This window comes from Magnolia sinica, chromosome 13 (genome assembly GCF_029962835.1).
Source record: "Magnolia sinica isolate HGM2019 chromosome 13, MsV1, whole genome shotgun sequence".
NCBI lineage: Eukaryota > Viridiplantae > Streptophyta > Magnoliopsida > Magnoliales > Magnoliaceae > Magnolia > Magnolia sinica.
In genome coordinates, this window is record NC_080585.1 from 31,068,248 (window position 1) to 31,089,915 (window position 21,668).

Genomic DNA, 21,668 nt, shown 5'->3' on the forward strand with positions numbered 1-21,668 from the left:
CACCAAAGTTTTGGATGAAACTCATATTTGTGTTTTCTCTTCATTTTGGCCTGTGTGACCTTATCAACAGGTTGGATGGCAACATTATTATGAATCCTAAGAAGTTTTTAATGGCAGTTGCTCAATGGCAATTGTTTTCTATGGTGTCATCTTTACTAGATTTGTATTTGCTTTATTTTTGGGACATATGCTAGAATGAGGTGGCAAAATGGATGGACAACATGAATATATAATGCATATATTAAGGTGGGCCCCACAATAGGGTCACACCCACTTAGCTGGATTAGAGGTTGTAGCTAATCCGTCTCTCATCAGATTAAGGACCAACACCAAGATAAAAATATCTTGTGCATGCATGCCTTTGCAATGTGTCGGGCGTTGGATCCACAATAAAAATAAAAAATAAAAATATTTTCAAATAAACTAATAATCTTACCCTCATAACTATTAACTATGGGTCTCACACCTCACACTTATTCACGATGTAAAGGAGCGCTACCGGCTACAATTATCTTCTGCTAATCTCAACCATTGATTCTTTTGGTTGCTAGGATCATGAAATAGTGTGCTTCTTCGAGTACCTCCCATCACATTTTGGCTCAGCTTCATGGCCAAGATGGATCAGAAAAGGCCCGGTCGATGACAGAAGTGATCTGGACCATCGGACATTAGATCGGACGTATCTCATAATCCGGAATGAGTTATCTGACATAAAATATATGATTTTGGGGTAGAACGAGCTACTTTAGCCAACCAACCCGTCGGGTTGCGCAGCCCGGAATTGCGAAAAACCCCTGGATCGACGGTCGTTTCCCTGTTTTAATTTCATTTTTACTATAAATAGTAAGTTTTAGTTTGATTATAACTCTTCATCCGTCAGGCTTTAAGAGTTGCGCCCAACATGAAAAGAGCTTAAAATAATTAGGAGAACGGTTTGGTGAAGCCAAATAGGACACTTACTATTTTTGGCCAAAAACCTTGCGCACTAGTAGACATCACGGCTGTCTATAAATAGTAAATTTACTATTTATAGTAAGTCATGAATTCTAAGAGTTTTAGTTGTAGTTTGATTCTAATTTCTTTCCCATTGGTTGGTACCCCTATTTAAAGGGTTGTGAACACGTTTTTATTTATTCATTAATCAATTTCGATTTTATTAGAATTTATTTCTATTTTCTGCTTTCTTTCCTTGTGGATTCTGTGAGGAGTCCAGAGAAGTTCCGTGGATTCGGAATAGTTATCCTCTTGAGGAAGACGGTGCTCGACCTCACGTCCTCCTCTGCGTCACCTGCCCAGATGGATTAGCGTCCCGGCGAGGATTTGGATCACCAAAAGGTTCACCATTCATGGCCAGTGTTTTGGCCAAGCAATTTCTGTATTTCCTCCAAAAGATCCTCACACGTAGAAATCTAGCACACATGCATAAGGTTCCAACTGCTCATCAAGTAATCCAGGCCGTTTAGTGACATGCATCAGGAATCAAGCTGATCTCATCATCAAGTGGACCCCACAAGTACATACAATTTATTCCAATGGTTAATTTCTATTAACCATTCATTTGTTTTGTACACACGCAGTCCACCTTGATCATCTCACGTTGATTTTTTAGACATGTCATCTGAATAGTTGGGCTCGTCTGATGAGTGACTCTGATCTTAAACACATGTGCCTTGCTCTCACGTGCGAGGTGAGTACACTTACAAAGTAAGTCTAAATTTGACTCGTACAAGAACGGTCAAAACTCAATATCTGAAAAAATCCTAATCAACTCAAAAATTCCTAGTCGTGACTTGTGCCATATAACTTCCCGAGAACGGATTCAGTGCTTCCGCATGCACGGCATTGTCGTCTCTTCATGTCATTTGTGCACACGTGTCATGAATGTCTGAGATCTAGACTGTCAGTTTTGAATTTCTAATATTTCATGGGCAATGCTCAAAATATCATAGTCATCGGACGGTCCATCTAATGGTGGCAGATAATCAAACACTAAAGGACAAAAATCATTAACGGTCCTTGTTAGGTGGGAAAATGTCCAATTTTTAATAGTAAATCTATCTCGATCAGAGTAAATTTTGAAAAATGAACCAATCACCTGCAGAAACCACTGGATCCATGGTTTGGATCATCATACACGTGTGGCACATGTGCGGCAGACAATCTTAAGGCACGAAAATGCAGTGCCTGCAGAGGCAAGTAATGAGGGCTTAATTCCCCATTTCACTATGTTGATAGTTGATCACCATCCCTTAAACGATGGCGACCAGTCTACTGTACACGTGTCATTTATTTTAATAAATCTGGGCCTTCCAAATCGCTATCTTTAAAGCCAATGGACCATAACCCGACAACATACTGATCCAGCAATCTGAACCATCCATTTTCACCCATTGAATTCACGTAACAGATCATTTTATTATAACTGTTCACATTAGAAATCTTCAATGATTCTCATTTTGAAGATAAGTTGACGATTCAGATTTCCATACGTGGCGAGCCCACGTCCACTAATAATTCACCACCATTTAAAAATCAGTGGCAGACTATCAACATAGCCACCCGACTCTTCCTAATCTAAAAATCTAATCCTCCATATTTTACCCGATTCCCAAAACACCCCCACGATTTCTTCCTCGGTTACCCAATCCCTCCCACATAGTTTACACTACACCGGTAAAAAATTTCATTTACCCCCCTAGCGTTTTCTAAATTTCTAAAAACTGCCTCTATTTTCCCGCCCACCCCATTTTTATATATATATAAAAAGGCCCAGATTTCAATATAGAAAAAACATTGAAGTAGTTGCTTACTCCAACCCATTTACTTTCACAATCTCCTAAGCTGCCTCACTCTCATATCATCAAAAACTTCTCTTCCCAAGGCACCCCTGCCGGACACCGGAGTATCTGACACCCTTTCCCGGAAAATCTGACCCACATGGAGGAGCTTCATTTTTTTACGACGAAAATAACCTTTTAATAGTTGGCAAGGATGGAATTCATGCGGGGTGATTTTGGTCATTTTGTACCTAAGAGATTAGAGATAGGTTAAAACTTCAAAGTTATTTGGGTCCCATTTTAAAAAAGAGAAATGATCAGATAAAGCAGCTGTATCATAGGTTATAATAGTACATGTACATGTGTAGAATATGAATATCCAGTCCGTGACAAATGTGGACCCCACCAGCCCAGCATTATGGTCACCTGATACCAGAACCAGGTGGTTTCATTCATCGATGGATGGATGCGGCTTGCCTATGATAATACCCTTTCAGAAGAAGTTCCTGCTGTGAAAAGCTAGGTTGAGCTTACCATGATGTTTGTGCGAAGTCCATTTCACTCATTCATTTTGTCAGCTTATGTTACCAGATGAGCCTAAAAATAAGGCATATCCATAAATCAAGTGGCTACACTAGAGTAAAAAGTGAGTAGTAAAATGCTTACCATTGAAATTTCTTTGGGGTTCATCTTGATGTTTATATATACCATCCTAATTGTTTATAAAGGTCATTTCTATTGGGATGAACTGGAAACACAATAGCCTAATTCAAAACTTTTGTAGCTCCATGAATGTGTCAATGGTGGATGTCCAATCTTCAATGTTTCCTATCATGCAACCTGCTTGAATTTTGGATCTCCCTCAGTTCATGCCCTAATATAAGCTGGAAAAATGGATGGACAAGGTGAATTTCTCACAAGCATCATGGTGAGCCCCACCATGCATTTAATTATACAACTGTTGCCACATGGATTTCCTACTAACACCATCAGCAGCAATGTGGTTAATTTTATCAATGTCATCCAACCATTTTTTCAGCTCATTCGATCTTACTCCTGTGGAGGATAGACTCTTAGGAGTTTCAACACCTGGTCAAGGGTCCAAGTACCCATAGGTGGTGAAATCCTACTATGGCATGTGTGTGTGCGTGTGTTAAAAAGAAAAAGAAAAACAAAAAAAAAGAGTTAAGAGCTTCAAAATGAGGTTTATCAAAATCTCATGTGAACCACACCACCGGAAACAATAGCGATCATCTAAGTTTTTGTGGCTCAATAGATAGGTTTAATGGCAAATAAACATTAAAGTGGCATAAGAAGCTTTCAATGTTATGCATCCAAGCCTCACTATTTTTCTTTGATGTGATCTAACTTCGATTTGGATAAGTCTTATTTTTTACCTCATGCTAAAATAATGATCCAAAATAAATGAAAACAAATACAATATTGTATGGTTACAAGCATCATCGTCCTGTCCACCTTCTCAGTCAGAATCAACATCAATTATTATTATTATTATTTTTTAAATACCCCCACACACTCACGCTAAAGTGGGATTTCACCACCTATGGATACTCGAACCCTTGAGGGGGTGTTGAAATTCTTAAGAGTCTACCACCGGAGCAAGAGTAAGGATTCAACTAACATCAAAATCTATGGACAACAAATGGTATGGCTAAGTAGACTGATGGTGTGGTCCACCCAATGAGTGGATAGGCCTGCTTTGTGTGTCAGATAATAATAATAATGGTGTCACCCACCCTTTTCACGGATTGGATATTAAACACAAGACATGTTGGCGGGAAAATGGATGTATGATAACTTTATCATACGCCCGCTGTCTGAGAATCTCTGTTTAATAATGGTATCGAATGTTGAAAGTTACGTACGAATAGATGTAAGAATCCAAACCGTCCAAATTACCAACCTCACTGTCGATTGAGCATAACAGATAATTTCATTAGAAGATAATATTAACCACTTGATTTTTTCCCTTTGAATTTGAGCCACTCACTATTTTACTTTTAACAATCCGGTTGATAGGTATTTAATTGGACGGTTAGGATTGATTGATCAGTATCATTTCAGCAATATCCAAAGTCGGACCCATGATTTGGATTGTCTGGATGGTCAGGGCCATATGTGAGGATGAGTGACCACCAAAACAATGGAGCAAAACTGAAATAGGAGTCTAGCCCATTGGAAGTTTTAAGATATAGCTGCACGAGTTCATTTTACATACGTTGCCCTATGGGGCCCACATTCAGAGATGGTGTGATAATCGGAGCCGTCTATCATCTAAAATGCTGCGTGATGAAACAATCATATAGAGGATGATGATGATGACAGTAATTGATTTTTGTGGTTGAATGAGAAGTATACATGTGGACGTTCAAACTCATACATTCAGGCATGGACGGTTCCTATTAATGGACCATCTCTACCTGTTGGATCTGATGGCATCATTCATACCTGAGCAAGGATTCTGGGTAGGGTCCACTGCGATGTTTGTGAGAAATCAAACACGTCTATCAATTTTTCGAGCTAATTTTAAGACATGCGGCAAAAAATGGGGATGATTTAAAACTCAAGTGGGCCATACGAGATGAAACAGTGAGGAAAGGAATGCCTACCGTTGAAACCTTCCTAGGCTCGAACTTGATGTTTATATGCCATCCAAACCGTTTATAAGGTCATTTCACTGAGATGAAGTGAAAACACCAAAAACTTAGACTGAAATAAAACTTTTGTGGCCATATAAATGTTTCAACGGTGATTACTAAATACACACTGTTTCCTCTCGTGTGGCCCATTTGAATTTTGGATCACCTTATATTTTTATGAATATCCTAAAATTAGCTTGAAAAATTGATGGATGGGTTGGATTTCTCACCGAGAATCCTTTCGCAGGAATTTCCTGCGAAATTCTTTCGCTGGAAATCCGCGTCCGTGATGTTTAGTCGCGGGAAAACGGGACATTGAAAAATGAAAAGAGCAATGTTATGGCTACTCGCTACCCAACCGTCGCAATATGACACGTACAAGATCCGGGCCGTTCATAAGGTGGGTCCCACTGTTTTTTCCTTCTGGTAAAAAATAAGACAGGTTTGGTCGTTAAATGAGCCAGATTTGTCAACTTAACCGTGATCATCAATCATTTTTTCTTAGCCATCCATTTCTCCCCTAGTTTTGGACCATGGAACGTACAAGGGGGGCCCACATATAATGAACCGTTCTGATCTCATCCACGCTCTCTAATTGGCACACATGAGAACAAGAAGATCGGCTACTCTCCCTAACGGCACGCAAATTAAAAATCTGAGTAGCACCAGCACTCTTACAAACCTTACATAGAGCAGTGACGTTTAAGTACATTTTTCCCACAATTTTCAAACACTAACCAACTTCACAAACTTTCACTAACTCTAACTCCAACCATCACCACTACCAATGAAAAACTTAGTAAGATTTTCACCACATCATAAAACAACCAACCAAAGCTCCTTGTGGTGAAAATGTTCAAACTACAGAAATAGGTCACCAGCATGCTAAAAGTGGTGGTGACTCTCTTCAACCCTACACATGAATAGTTCTATAGAAATCCAGACCGTCCAAAACCCCTGAACCAATCGTAGATGGAGCATCAGCTGAAAACATACACATAAAATATGATAGTAACCATCTGATTTTCCAATGGAATTTGGACTAATTCCTATTCTTCTTTTAACCATGCGTTTTCTAGCTACTATTTGAATGGTTAGGATTGCTCAATGAGTGTGATTTTAGACATGTAATCCATCCACACCATGCCCCACAAACTGGATAGTATGGATAGCTACACATGAGCTCCAAATGTGAAGAGGGAGGATGTGTCACCACCATTTTAAAAATGGTGGTGAACTACCATAGAAGTGTTTCCTAGCTTAAACACCCTCCACCCTCATTTTTTTCACCCTTCCAACCCCAGCTTCCCTCCACATGCATTCTTTTAACTCTCTAGCTTAAACCTGAAGCATTGCCATTCCCACCACCCCATCTCCATCACATGCAATGCTCCCTTCTCTCTTCTCCTTCACTTCAAAAACCATCTTCACCACATTCCCACACCCATAACATCACCACCACCACCATAACACCACCAACCATCCACTGACCACCACCACCACCCAACTAAAAAAAACCCCACCAACATGAAAAAATCCCAACCCCACATCACCACCATCATGATCATGGCCATCTTCTTCTTCTTGTCCTTCACCACCACCTTATCCTCCAACCTCTCCCCTGATGGCCAAGCACTTCTTTCTCTCCTTTCTCCATCTTCTCTCCTCCCATCATGGGACCCATCTCATCCTACCCCATGCACATGGCAAGGCATCACTTGCTCCCCACAAGGAAGAGTCATTTCAATCTCCCTCCCAAACACCTTCCTCAACCTCACCTCCATCCCTCCAAAGCTCACCTCCCTCTCCTCCCTCCAACTCCTCAATCTCTCCTCCTCCAACATCTCTGGCACCATCCCACCATCCATTGGACTCCTCTCCAACCTCCGCCTCCTTGACCTCTCCTCCAATTCCCTCTCAGGCCCAATCCCGCCTCAGCTGGGCACTCTCTACTCCCTCCAATTCCTCCTCCTCAACTCCAACCGCCTATCTGGGTCCATCCCTCCCCAGCTCTCCAACCTCTCATCACTTGAAATCCTCTGCCTGCAAGACAATCTCCTCAATGGATCGATACCGTCACAATTCGGCTCTTTAATCTCCCTCCAGCAGTTGCGAATTGGCGGGAATCCTTTCCTCACTGGTGCAATCCCAGCCCAATTAGGCTCACTCACCAATCTCACCACCTTCGGCGCAGCCGCCACTGGCCTCTTGGGCCCAATACCATCCACATTCGGAAATCTTATGAATCTTCAGACATTGGCTCTATACAACACTGAAGTCTCCAGTTCGATCCCGCCTGAATTGGGTTCTTGCTCTGAGCTGCGGAATTTGTATTTATACACCAACAAGATTGCCGGTTCGATCCCGGCTGAGTTGGGTAAGCTGCAGGAGCTTACAAGCTTGCTTCTATGGGGTAATTCAATCTCTGGGCCCATCCCAGCCGAGCTTTCCAACTGTTCGTCGCTGGTCATTCTCGACGTTTCAGCAAACAAGATTTCGGGCGAAATCCCGGGTGAGTTCGGAAGACTAACAGTATTGGAACAGCTTCACCTTTCGGACAATTTGCTGACAGGTTCAATTCCATGGCAGTTGAGTAACTGCACTAGCCTAACAGCTCTTCAGCTTGATAAGAATATGTTATCTGGGTCTATTCCATGGCAGATTGGTAACTTGAAGTTTTTACAGAGCTTTTTCTTGTGGGGTAATTCCATATCTGGAACCATACCCGCCTCGTTCGGAAACTGCACTGAACTGTATGCTCTTGATCTTTCCAAAAACTGCCTTGTCGGGTCTATCCCAGAAGAGCTGTTTGGATTGAAGAAGCTGAGCAAGCTTCTGCTTTTGGGGAATGCACTTTCAGGTGGGTTGCCTTCAAATATCTCAAACTGCCAGTCTTTGGTGAGATTGAGGCTTGGAGAGAACCAGCTTTCTGGACAGATTCCTAAAGAGATTGGAAAATTACAGAATCTTGTTTTCTTGGATTTGTACACAAACCACTTTTCAGAGAATCTGCCCACTGAGATTGCAAGCATTACGGTTTTAGAACTGTTGGATATACACAACAACCACATAACTGGAGAAATCCCAGCTCAGTTAGGTGAGCTGATAAATCTAGAACAGCTTGATCTTAGCCACAATAACTTTTCTGGGGAAATACCGTCAAGTTTTGGTAATTTAAGCTACTTGAACAAGCTGAATCTTAACAGCAATCTATTAACTGGGTCAGTGCCGAAATCCATACAGAACTTGCAGAAATTGACATTGCTTGATTTGAGCTCCAATAGCCTCTCTGGGCCTATTCCTGCTGAGATTGGATATGTGACGAGCTTGATGATTAGCTTGGATTTGAGCTCAAATGCATTCACAGGCAAAATTCCTGAGGAAATTTCAGGTTTGACACAGTTACAGTCATTGGATCTTTCACACAATTCGCTGTTAGGAGGAATCAGGGTTTTGGGTCAGTTAACAAGTCTTACTTCTCTGAATATCTCATACAACAATTTCTCCGGACCGATTCCAGTAACGCCATTTTTCCGGACTCTATCAGCTAATGCATACCTTCAGAATCCAAATCTATGCCAATCTCTTGATGGGTCCATCTGTTCTTCTACTCTCGTCCGTAGATCAAGGCTTAAAGCTGTGAAAATAGTGGCTTTGGTCTGTTTGATTCTGGGTTGTGTGACAATGTCCCTTTTCGCATCTTGGATTCTAATAAATAGAAATAGAAAATCAGCAGCTGATAATTCATTGGATTCATCTTCGTCGATGGGAGCAGCCGATGATTTCTCATATCCATGGACATTCACCCCATTTCAGAAGCTGAATTTCACTGTCGACAGCATCTTGGATTGCTTGAAAGATGAGAATGTCATTGGGAAAGGGTGTTCAGGGGTCGTTTACAGAGCTGAGATGCCGAATGGGGAAGTGATCGCAGTCAAGAAGCTTTGGAAATCGAGCAAGGAGGATGATGGACATGTTGATGCTTTTGCTTCGGAGATTCAGATTCTTGGACACATCCGTCATAGGAACATCGTGAAGCTCTTGGGTTACTGTTCGAACAAATGCGTGAAGCTCCTTTTGTATAATTACATCTCGAACGGTAATTTGCAGCAGCTGTTGCAGGAAAACAGGAGCCTGGACTGGGAAGCAAGGTATAAGATTGCAGTGGGGTCAGCACAAGGTCTAGCTTACCTACACCATGACTGTGTGCCTGCAATTCTTCACAGAGACGTGAAGTGCAATAACATATTGTTGGATTCAAAGTTCGAAGCTTATTTGGCGGATTTCGGGCTGGCAAAACTGATGAGTTCACCGAATTTCCACCATGCCATGTCCAGAGTTGCGGGTTCTTATGGGTATATAGCGCCAGGCAAGTAGTTCTTCATCATGGTTTTGCTTGTTTTCTTTTCTTCCCTTCACACTTAAATGTTTCAAGAAATTCTGTTTACTTATAGCTTGTGTTGCATTGATTTGGCCTTAGAATTTCACTAACACAATGAGATTTGTGCTGTGTTTGGATTCACTATCAAATTGAATTATGATTATCAGTCTAAAATAAGTGGAAATATATAACCAAATTGTAGTTCTCTCCCTTAGCATTCACATTCAGTGTCTGGGCTCGAAATTGCAATTTCGTTACTTTCAAGTTGGACCAGAAAAACACAATAAAAGGCTATTGCAGATTCCCTTGGTATGAATAGAAGGGAACATCGTCACTATAATTTCCTCTAGAGTAAACAAAATGTTTCAAATGTGATTCGCTTGCGCATCCAAACGCAGCCTTAAAAGTCTTTCAGTAGCAGAGTAACTTTGCAGGATTCTACCTCTTCATGACTTGTATCACAGTTTTTCAACCCATTTCTATTTTGAAATGATTGTTCTCGGTGTATAAATTCTTGTTTCAATTGTTGGACATAGGCCTATGGGGCCCACTTGTGGGCAAATCACTAGTGGGTGGGTCCCATGAGGTTTAGCCTCTAGTTTTTTTTTTTTTTTTTTTAAATCCATTTTTCTCTCTATAGTCGTAGATCATAATCCGATGTCATCTATATTATAAAATTAGAGAGGTGATTAGACCCATCTACTCCAGTAGTAGTTAGGTGGACCGTTGGACCCATTGGCTTCATGGAGGTCTCATATTGTGTAGAACGTCAAATCCTGAGGGTCCACTCTTCCGCACAGACTTTCATCAATTTCCTTGCACTTTTACTTATCAGGGTTTCTCTTTTAAGCTGTGTCAGCTTTGTACAGGATAACTGATCATTCGACTCTTTTGCAAGTGTTGGTTGTTGATGAGAACTTGGTTTTCCCATATTGAAACTGTGTCATGGTTCAGTATTCCAGACCATTACTCTTTTGGTGTTCCATCATGGGTGGACCATGCCTCAAGAATCACCAGACTGGAAAATCTCAGCGACCAATCTCAGGACTTTCAGTTGAATGTGGACCGCTGTATTTCTCCTCTTGACAATTTATTTGTATGCCACAAATTGAAAGGTTTAGATTGTCCAACAAATGAGGATTTCGGAGCATAGTCCATCCTTGGTGGGATGGAACAGATCAATGGTTGGGATTACTGAAGCATATGCCCCACATCAGAATCGAAAACCCATGCATAATGTGATAGACTCGATCATGTGATTCATTAGAGCTTGGGATGATAATCATATAGTTCTTAAAGGAGATTGAAATCATTTAGACCACTGCTGCTTTCCTTCTTGATTGTCTATTTGTTGGCCACCTATAGAAGGAAAAGGATTAGCCCATATGGGAGACTTCCATTTAAGAATTTCCGATGAATGCTGCTTTCCTTCTTGATTGTCTATTTGTTGGCCACCTATAGAAGGAAAAGGATTAGCCCATATGGGAGACTTCCATTTAAGAATTTTCGATGAATCACATTTATCCATGTTTGATTTACTTCCAATCTCAATCAGGAACCATGATTGTTCATATGCAGCAAATCCACTAATGATGTATTGCTTGTATTGATTTTCAACAGAGTATGGTTACACCATGAACATTACAGAAAAGAGCGATGTTTACAGCTATGGGGTCGTCCTGCTAGAGATACTCAGCGGTCGCAGCGCTATCGAACCACAGGTCGGCGATGGGCTACACATTGTCGAGTGGGTAAAGAAGAAGATGGGGACTTTCGAACCCGCCATCAATGTGTTGGACTCGAAACTCCAAGGCCTGCCTGACCAGATGGTGCAGGAGATGCTCCAAACACTCGGGATCGCAATGTTCTGCGTTAACTCATTGCCAGCAGAGCGGCCCACCATGAAGGAAGTGGTGGCACTGTTGATGGAAGTGAAGAGTCCACCTGAAGAATGGGGTAAGACTTCACAGCCTCTCATAAAGCAAGTGAGCCAGAGCTAATAGATTTCTCTCTTTTCTTCTCCTTTTTTCTTTACTGTGTTCTGCAAATGCATTGAAAATGATTTTCTTTTGTTTTCAATGGAAAAATGAGGAGTTTAAGATTCTGGTAAGTTGGAAGGGAGCGTTTGGCTGACCTAGAGGTTGGATATTGCATGTTGTACAGTTCTAGAAATGTGGTTGATTTGAAGATCCCTGCATGGATTTTTCTTTCCATTTTCTGTTGCTTTTTATATCTCCATGTTCCATCCTTGTCACACACATGGTCAACATGTGAGATGATCAGGACTGTCGGTCTGATGGGCCACTGTTCATGGGTGTATACCAAAACTCCAGGGATCAAACATCACTGACAAATCCATTTTATGTGAGGTTTGCCCATTAGAATGAACCATTGATCTCTTCTGAGCAAACTATCTCCCTTTCAGGCCACTGCTTGGATGGCTCCTACAGCAACTCAATTCCCTTGATTTCTTGGATGATCCATCCACTTGGGGCCCCACCAAATCAATGGTCCTGATTACAATACATAAGTGCCACACGTACAACAGAGATGCATAAGTACACAGTAATTCCATCACGTCCATAGATTTTGATTTTGTGACCCACACATTGAGTGGATCATATCAGGTGATTCTCAAGGTCTGGCCCACCTTTTGTACAGATTGGATATTGTACAAAATGGATGTATCAGATATGGTCATTGTATCTAATCATTTCTTTTGCATATGGTCCAGCCACAGTAGGGCCCAACAAATGAATGATCTACATCTCATAGTCCACAATGGCAAGAGTAAGAGATTGATGGCTTACTAGAGTTGGCACTAGATCCTTACTCAGAAGTTGTAGAAGAGAGAATAAGAGTAATATTGTTTAATCCTGACGGGGGCAAAATGGGAATGAACAGAACCTGTTAAGCACTGCATCCTACCCTTTGGACAGATTAGTTTTAAATAATAAGAGAACGGCGGGTATTATTTGTTTAATCTGATGGGGACAATTTGGGAATTAGTAGAACCTACATTTGCAGTAGCGTTGGGCATGGGACGACTTGACTCGGCAAACTCGACTCGTCCGACTCGTTCAGACCCAACTCGATCCGAACTGAGTGGGTGAGTCAATCTGAACCAAGTAAACTTCATCCAATCCAAACTCAAACCGAGTCGAGTTCGGGTCACCCAGTAACTCGACTCGACTCGATCCGAAATCCAACTGGATACTGACTCGACTCGTGTGTGTGTGTGTGTGTGGGGGGGGGGGTTTGAGTTGTGATTTCAGCCCGTGGATACTTGCTGCACACGACCCAACTCGGTGCCGACTCAACCCGACTCAGTACTTGTGACCGGGTTGGACTCGGTCCAAATTAGTCCAGGCCAGACCCGGACCAGGTGATTCAATTGGGGGAATCATAGGGTTTGTGCACTATATTGTAACTATGGTGCAGGGTGCCTCACCTACTGTTGGAGTGGCATGTACCTCAAATTTATGTACCTCAAATTTGAACCACACAAACAGTGGTACCCACCACAGATGAATTCATAACCCAAGAAGTACATTGGAAGTTTGATCCAAACTGGCTGGTTGCTGGATATCTGATAGACAAAGAAAAAGTAGTAATGGGTCCAAAATCAACAAACAAATGGCAATGGACCATGGGTAGGGAGCATTGAATTAAAATCTGATTTTGGAGATATGACCAATCTATGCTAGGTTCTGCTATTTGGTAGGGAACTTAGAGGAAGGTGCCACATGTACAGTAGGGCAGGCAACCAGCATCTTTGTTATGGTATATTGCCAGCACTAGAGGTGCAAAGGGGTCAGATCCACCTCATGGACCATCAGCCCTGACCCAATAAGGGAGCCTCAAACTGAGTTGGGACCCATTGGGTCAGTCTGGCTCGAAGCACTGCACCGGTCATCAAATGGGTCAGGTCTAGAACCTCTCAAAAGCCCTTAGACCCAACTTGTGAATGGGTTAAGGTTTTGACCACTCAAAAATGGACCCAGCCCAGACTGAACTGACCCAATCCAACTCCTAATATATCTTACACTTTATTTAATCACCTCATATAGTTTGTGTAAGCAAACATCATAAAGATAGTTGATTTTGTTTTTATATTCCTCAAGTCAAGCAGGTAACTAAAAACTAAAAACCTGGCCAAGAAAAAACTGTGGTAGGATGCTTAGAAGAAAGTCTAGTAGCCTACATTAAATTGGGATTCGAAATTAGGCAAACTTAACCCAGACCGTACCTGTGTCCAGACTCCAGATCCAGACCCTCTTTGGTCCAAATTTCACCTAAAACAACCCTGACCCAACCAGATCCAGCTTATATTGAGTTGGATCCAACCAACATATTCATAGGTCAGGTTTGGGGCTGATATCTAGACCCAATAAAATTAAAAAGGTTGGCTCTAGAACATCCCTTGACCTGCCCAACCCATTTGCACTGCTATCAAGCACCCTATCATTCAGTGTGTTCAATTGAATGCAGAAATCACTATTTGAATGGATCATGTCCCCCAAAATCACAGTGAATAGACAACAGGGGCATCTGATCTTGGTGAATTTCACCCAATGAATGTGGACCATGGCTCCTTTTTTAACCTTTTTTGCACACCTTTGATGTGATGGCTAAGATGGTTCAATGACCGGTGATTTATAGACTATGGCCCATGCATGTGGTGGTGACCAGTTCCGTCACTCTCAACAATCACCACATGTACAGGACAGATGCTAGAGATGAGCAAGCAAACATATCTAGATTTTATCATCATTAGCATTATCTTGTCCCAGCTATATAGGGTAGCTATAATCCGTCCTATTTTGCCAATTACGGTCAAAACAGGAATTCTCATGATTGCTTGACAAACCTCTTATCTGATTAAAATAGAAAGCTGGGAGAAAAAAACATTCTTTCACTTGAAGAGGAAGCCTTCTGGCAGTAAGTCTGACCGAACATACATGAAAGCCTAGAAACACATCCACATGCTTTGTTATTTATTGTTCTATAACAGAATGTATCATTTGCATTTATTTATTGTTCTATAACAGAATGTATCATTTGCATCACACCATCACCCAATACAAATCTGTTTAAAATATATGAATAATGTTATGTAATAACATACTAACATATCAAATCACTTGTATAATTCAGGCTTCAAGATCCCAACATAGGCCAAGTTACGATAAAGTTCATCAAAGTCCATGCCGTAACCTACAACAAAATAGTCTGGGCACTGCACACAGAGAGAATAATGAGATCTTCCTATTTTCATGTCAGTTAGAATTAATCAAGAATGACTTCATTATAGTAAGATTCCAAATATAAAATTCAGTGGATAGGGCACTATCAATAGGCCAGGCCTGGGGTTGTCTTCCGCCCAGATTTTGAACTGTTCAATATAGGCGTATTCAAAATTTTGATTTTCTTGGCCCGAGCCTAGACCATTGAAAGCCTTAACAGTAGATGGTTATAAGAGAGGCCTTAGCAGGCTCATTTGACACTGGATACTTTAGACCTTAACAGTCCACAAATTCCACATTGTGGGTAGCGTGAAATACTAGGGCAATGGTACATCAGTGTGACTGTGTTGGCATGTGAGTTGTATTTGGTAAACATGCGTTGGTGGGCTCCCTGCTAGTTTTTGCAGCCAGATACTTGAGCATGTCCTTTCCATTTTTTTATCCAATGGTGGAGAATGTGCTTAGCAGACTTGTGTATGTAGTGCAAAATAGTTGGGCTGAGGTGCAGCATGGGGTATGGCTGTGTTGGAATGTGAGTAGTATATAGTTCATGTATAGGTGGGCTTCCTGCCATTTGGTGAAGCCAACTGCTCCAACATGACCCCCCATGTGTCTGTGTTCCCTGTGCTTCGAAGCAGTTCCTGCAAACTACCCTCCAAAACCCTACTTTGCTCGCTTGCCCTTTGAGAAATGCATAGTACAGCTGGGGATTAGTACTGGGCAGAACCATTTAGCATGCGAGTGGTGTCAATGTGAAGCTCTGCAAAGCCAGTTCCAAGAGCCTGGGTAAAAGAGGAAGGTTGATGTCTGGCAGGCAGCCGAACATAAAACCCTTGCCAATCTACCACTTGAAAGCAGACTGCAGATTTCTGGGAGAATGCTAAGAAGGTGATCATCATTATCATGATAGCTGATGGCTGTGATCCGTGACCACTCCAAGACCACTCCAAGCTAAAATTAACTGCTGAAATACAGAATACAATTTCTGCAGGAGAGTTTAACATCCAATGGACTGTCATTTGAGATGTTACATCATAAAATACAAGCAGGTGTGTGCGCTGCACATAAACATTTAGGTAACGAATTTACCACAAGAACAGTAGCTTAGCATAATATATGGTTTGTTACCTAACCTATATCATAAACGTCATTTTCTGAATTTGTCCCCTTCATGCTAGAGGTTTCTTATGAAGAATTATAATAGGGCCTCAAGCATCAGAAAACATGCAGTTTGCTGATGCCTTCATTTCCATACATGTGAGGTCCATGTTTCATTGATCCAAACTGTTGACCTAATGTTGCCCAACTCGATATGGGACCCAGATTGAAAGATCCAAGCCCTTTGATCTGTCCTTTTTTCTTAATTGTATATTAATACACCATTGATCGTAGTGTTTGGATCTTCTGATGTGGGAGGGTTTGGATCTTCCGATGTGGGAGCTCTTATGATGATTCTAGGATGGCTCTGCAGTTCTGCAATGTAAACCTCCCTATGAGTGGTCCGCAGGTTTGAAAATTCTGATGCTAAAAGCACTTTTCAAAATGCCTACTCCCATAATGGTGGGAGATAATGTGCAAACCAACTCTCACTGCTCATGATGCAAATAAATGAACTGAAAAGAACAAAGAGAAGCAAGAACATAATCTATAAAATAAAAATAAATCCAACATAGATGTCAAGGCATGACACCCCGTATTTGGTGATAGAGTCAGCCCCCTCATTTGCCTCCCTACAAACATGGAAAATGAGGGCAGCGCCATTTTCACTGCAATTCATCCTTTTAATAGAGTTAGATTTGAAATACAAAAAAAAAAAAAAAAACAATAATAATAATAATTAAAAAATAAAAAATAAAATTCACTGAGATCCGATTTGCATCACTTCATATATAACAAAAGCGCTTCCTAATTAATAGATGTGTATTATGGGCCAGCATGAACAAGTGCTACATCAGGAACCATGTTAAACCTCCAAAAAGAGACATCATTTACAGTATCATTACAAAAAAGAGCCTACTTAAGAGTCCAAAACAGTAAAGGAACTCTTACCTCAAATCCACGGTAAAACTTTCCTTCACCCACTAACTTGAAATGAACTTTCCGCCTTGAAGGTTTATCAAGGAAAGCGCAAACCGATACAGAGCATGCTCCCTTCGATTCCAAGTGAGAAATGAGACAAGATAAAGTATTTCCTGTGTCTACAATGTCCTCCACCTAAGGCAAGTAAATAATCATGAGAAGAGCAGGGTTTATAGAAAATTTAGTCAATTATGCAAAGATCTGATGACCCAATACTGTAGGCTGACTTGATCAAGTTGCGCCAAGTCCATTCTCATAGATAACCTATGAAAATTTCAAAACAACTAGGAGAAAAGGGCAGAGGAGGAGAGGCAAGAAAGTACAGAATTAAAACAGTAATCACCAATTTATTTACCAATTTCCTCAACAAATTTACCTAAATTTCTGTTGAGTTCTGTGAAATGGCATACACCCCCATACATAACTACCAAGTCACACATGTGCCTCGGCTGTAGAAAGTGTCCTGACAATGGTCTACCAGTCACCTATGTAAGGTGATTCATATCACTTACCACTGTCTGCTGCTACCAACTGAAGCAAGTGAGTTGCAACAGCCCAGTTAAGTCTTGAAGCTTTTACTCAAGAACATTTTTCCATCATAAAGCAGTATGTACACATGCAGGAACAAGAAAAGCAAGTCACCCCAACCACATCTAGATATAAGGCGGTTTCAAATTGCACATCACAATTAGAATAGTGGGCATTATTTAGAAAGAAACTGTATGCTGGGTTGGTGTTCTGTGGTACGTGAAATTTTTTGAAAAGATGCCTATATCAATCCCGTCACTTCCTAATAAGCCGGGAAGTCTTCCCATGTTCAATTTCTAATATGGTGAGAAATTCAAGTTCTCATCTCCCTGCAATGATAGTTTCCAAATTCCTTAATTAAAAATTTTAATAATAATAATAATAAAAAAAAAAAAAAAAGAAGAAGAAGAAGAATTTCCAATTTCCATACATGTAATCAGTGATTTTAAGTATTGATAGTACCGGCTGATACTATCGATATCGCACCTGGGCGGTATGAAACACATCGGAAGTTCAGTTTCCCCCAAGTACCGTTTGATATTTCCCAAAATATTACAATGTATCACCGAAATATTGATACATTGAGATATTTTGTAAATATCATAGCTATAAATTAGAATGTATCGTCAATGCTATCGATATGTATTAACAATAAATCAGTAGCATTAATCCCCTTTGAAAAAATTTATAAAAGAAAATCCCCAAAAACTGGTATTTTGCTGAAATTTTTTGTTTCCAATTCCTTCCTAAGCTGATTTCAACCATTCCTTTTCAATTGTTTGGGGAGGAAAAGGAGACTTGGGTGTAGAAATCAAGATCGAAGAGTGGGTGGCCAGAAACGAAATCGATGAGTTTTTGCGAATTTAAACCATTTTTTCTTCCTTAAATCATGTGGAAGCAGTGGAATGAAGTTCATAATCCATGATTTTGCCTGTTTTGCAGATGCTCAAACATGGATTTTGACCTCCAATTTATGGATATGGAGAAAATTGAAATTTTAGGAAAAATTTAAATATTTCCCATTTCACCTAACTTACATTAGAACGTGGAAAATCACATTAGAGTACTTGGAGGCTTATCTACAGATTGAAGGAACCTTTTGGAATATTTGAAAAAATATATTTTTTTAATTAAAAATATCAAAACATAATTAAAAATAATAATTTATTTATTTATTATCAACCAGATGTTATTTACATCTAATATTTATGTGTTTATGAGTGTTGACTGATCTTAACATCAACCATACTCTGATTCTCAAATCTGGAGAAAATAAGAAAATTTGAGGAAATCCGACAATGAATATTTTAGGGCCTCATACAAAGAAAATTTATGATATATACCTTTTTTTTTGTGACCTTTTGAGTTCTACGTTTATAATAATGCCTTTTTAACATCCCCTGAAATTTCATTGAAAACTTCGACCAATTTCCCAATGTTTCCCAAAAACAGCGAAACATTACGTGATGCATGCAATATTTCCCACATGATACTTAATATGTTTCTATATCCCAAGGGTGCAATACATCATCAATACCAATAATTAAGTCACTAATTGTAATATTAATATTAATATATATAGAAAATAATGAAAAATCCAATTCATTTTCTTATTCGTGTGGAAAATCCAATTCTCACTTTGTAAATACTTGTTTTCACAAGGACAAGAATTTGGAACAATTGGCATCTACTCATCATTAATCAACATCCATGAGACATATTCGATTGTTAACAAAGGAAATTAAATCCATCCAACGTGCCGATTATCGACAAGGCTAAGGAAGTGATTTTCATTACAGATCCTCCTGATCTTCAAGATCTATCATTTATCTATCCAAAACAACAAGATCCACCATCAGAGGTGACGAGAACTTGGTCTAAATCAAAACGGTGAATGATTATCCCTATGATTAGTTAATTATCAAGTCCACGGACAATCTAACAGTGAGATCAAGGACATGTCCAGTGTAAAGCCTCAACCTAATGGGTTACTCCTTTATGCACTCCAATCGCATAATTGAACCCAATGCAAGTTGGCAACTAGATAAGGCATCCACTTCCTTATTCCCCAACATGAGCTTTACAGCTAATAGGCTAACCATGCCACACCCTCAATGACAAATGGATTCATCCCCTAGTGATGTAGAGCGGGTCGCAGACAGTTTCATGGCCAAGATAGATTAGAAAAGGCCCAGTCGACGACAGAAGTGATCCGGACCATTAGACCTTAAATCGGGCGTATCTCGCAATCTGGAATGAGTTATTCGGCGTACCATATATGATTTTGGTGTAGGACGAGCTACTTTAGCCACCCAATTCGCTAGTCAGGTTGCGCAAGCCGGATTTGCAAAATACCATCAGATCAACGGTCGTTTCCCTATTTTAATTCCATTTTTACTATAAATAGTAAGTTTTAGTTTGATTATAATTCTTCATCCGTTGGGCTTTAGGAGTTGCGCCCAACATGAAAAGTGCTTATAATAATTAGGAGAACAGCATTGTGAAGCCAAATAAGACACTTACTATTTTTGGCCGAAACCTTGCGCACTAGTAGGCATCACGACCGTCTATAAATAGTAAGTTTACTATTTATAGTAAGTTGCGAATTCTAAGAGTTTTAGCTGTAGTTTGATTCTAAAATTTCTTCCATTGTTTAGTATACCTATTTAAAGGTTTACGAACTCGTTTATTTCAATCATCAATCAAATTATGAATTTTATAGAATTTATTTCTATTTTTCTTGCTTTTTCCTCGTGGATTCGAGAAGTCTTTGTGAGGAAAGCTCCGTGGATTCGGAGTAGTTATCCTTGAGGAAGACGGTGCTCAACCTCATCACATTCATCCCTGCATCACCTAGCTACATGTCCTCTTATGAGGACCCAGTAATCATCCATAATCGGATATGCAAACCATGATATGCAAGCAACGATTGAGAAAAAATTAGCTCATCGGCATATAACAATAAGCAACCAGATATCGATTGAATCAACATACATGTTCATAGCTCTAGTAAGGCCACAATCAGACTAAGAGTCGAACCATGGTCACGATGCAGGCCATTTTCGTGCCACCATAGTGTAAAAGGGCTGAAGGGTTGCCCTGATACCGTTGTAGTGATCGTTATGACACAGTTACAAAAACCAAGGTTGGGATATCTGCTACTTGTGTTGTGAAAGTAAATTGCAGAAAACCGATAAAACAAAAAACCATATAGAAGTAAATACAGAAATCTCAATAAGCAATCAAAGGGGGAGCTTGAGATTGATACCAAAATAACATGCTTTCCGCTGATATCCATCTTAACGTCGCAAGAAATCCTCGGAGCCCCACTCGATTCCGTTCCAGAACCATAGGATTCGGCACGAACGAAATCGACAGCTACGGGAAGCTTGATCTTCCTTACGATGTCGGCCAAGAACATAAACGCACCCGTGGCAACGCCGACGATGACAGGGGGAGATGGGAAGTCCTTGAAATCGTCGGAAATCTGAGAAGCGAGTTGGGAAACTCGGTCAGAGATTTCTTGCTCAGTCCATAGAATCCGTTCGATGTGGTCGTCCAAAGCCATGGAGGGAAAGAGAGGATTGAAGGAGAGGGGGTTGGAGAGGAGGTTGGTTTTCGTAGGGTTTCTACATTCCGATGGAATGCTATATGAGGATTAAGAAGGCGGGACCATTTTCAAAAAAGGAAAGGAAAGGTTGAATGCCAGATTCGCTTCGGCTGAGAGAGAGAGTGAGAAAGAGAGCAAAAGAGAATCCTAAAGATGATAGGATTCCCCGCCACTTGGGTGTGACCGTTTGAGGTGCGGCTGTGCGAATGGGTTGGGTAAGGGTCTACACGGTTCTGACCCGATTGCATACCCTTTATGGATCCGGGTTGTGTCAAGACAGGGGGCTCTGAAGGGCCACTGTGATGTATGGGTTTTATCCACTTATTTTGCAATACTCAAAAATGAGGCAGATCCAATGCTCAAGTGGACCACACCACTGAAAGCACA

At 40.6% G+C, this 21,668-nt stretch overlaps 2 protein-coding genes across 2 annotated transcripts; one reads left to right on the forward strand and one right to left on the reverse strand.

Annotated features, from left to right (window-relative positions):
* Window positions 1–6,179: 6,179 nt before the first annotated feature.
* LOC131223448 (LRR receptor-like serine/threonine-protein kinase RGI5) lies at window positions 6,180–11,818 on the forward strand. Its single transcript, XM_058218875.1, has 2 exons — window positions 6,180–9,806; window positions 11,439–11,818. Exons 1-2 carry the CDS (start codon window positions 6,965–6,967, stop codon window positions 11,816–11,818), a joined length of 3,222 nt encoding a protein of 1,073 aa, XP_058074858.1. The 5' UTR covers window positions 6,180–6,964.
* A 2,964-nt stretch (window positions 11,819–14,782) lies between these two features.
* On the reverse strand, window positions 14,783–21,410 carry LOC131223449 (uncharacterized). Its single transcript, XM_058218876.1, has 3 exons — window positions 20,940–21,410; window positions 17,114–17,278; window positions 14,783–15,057 (listed from the first exon to the last, which is right to left on the reverse strand). Exons 1-3 carry the CDS (start codon window positions 21,237–21,239, stop codon window positions 14,959–14,961), a joined length of 564 nt encoding a protein of 187 aa, XP_058074859.1. The 5' UTR covers window positions 21,240–21,410; the 3' UTR covers window positions 14,783–14,958.
* Window positions 21,411–21,668: the final 258 nt, after the last annotated feature.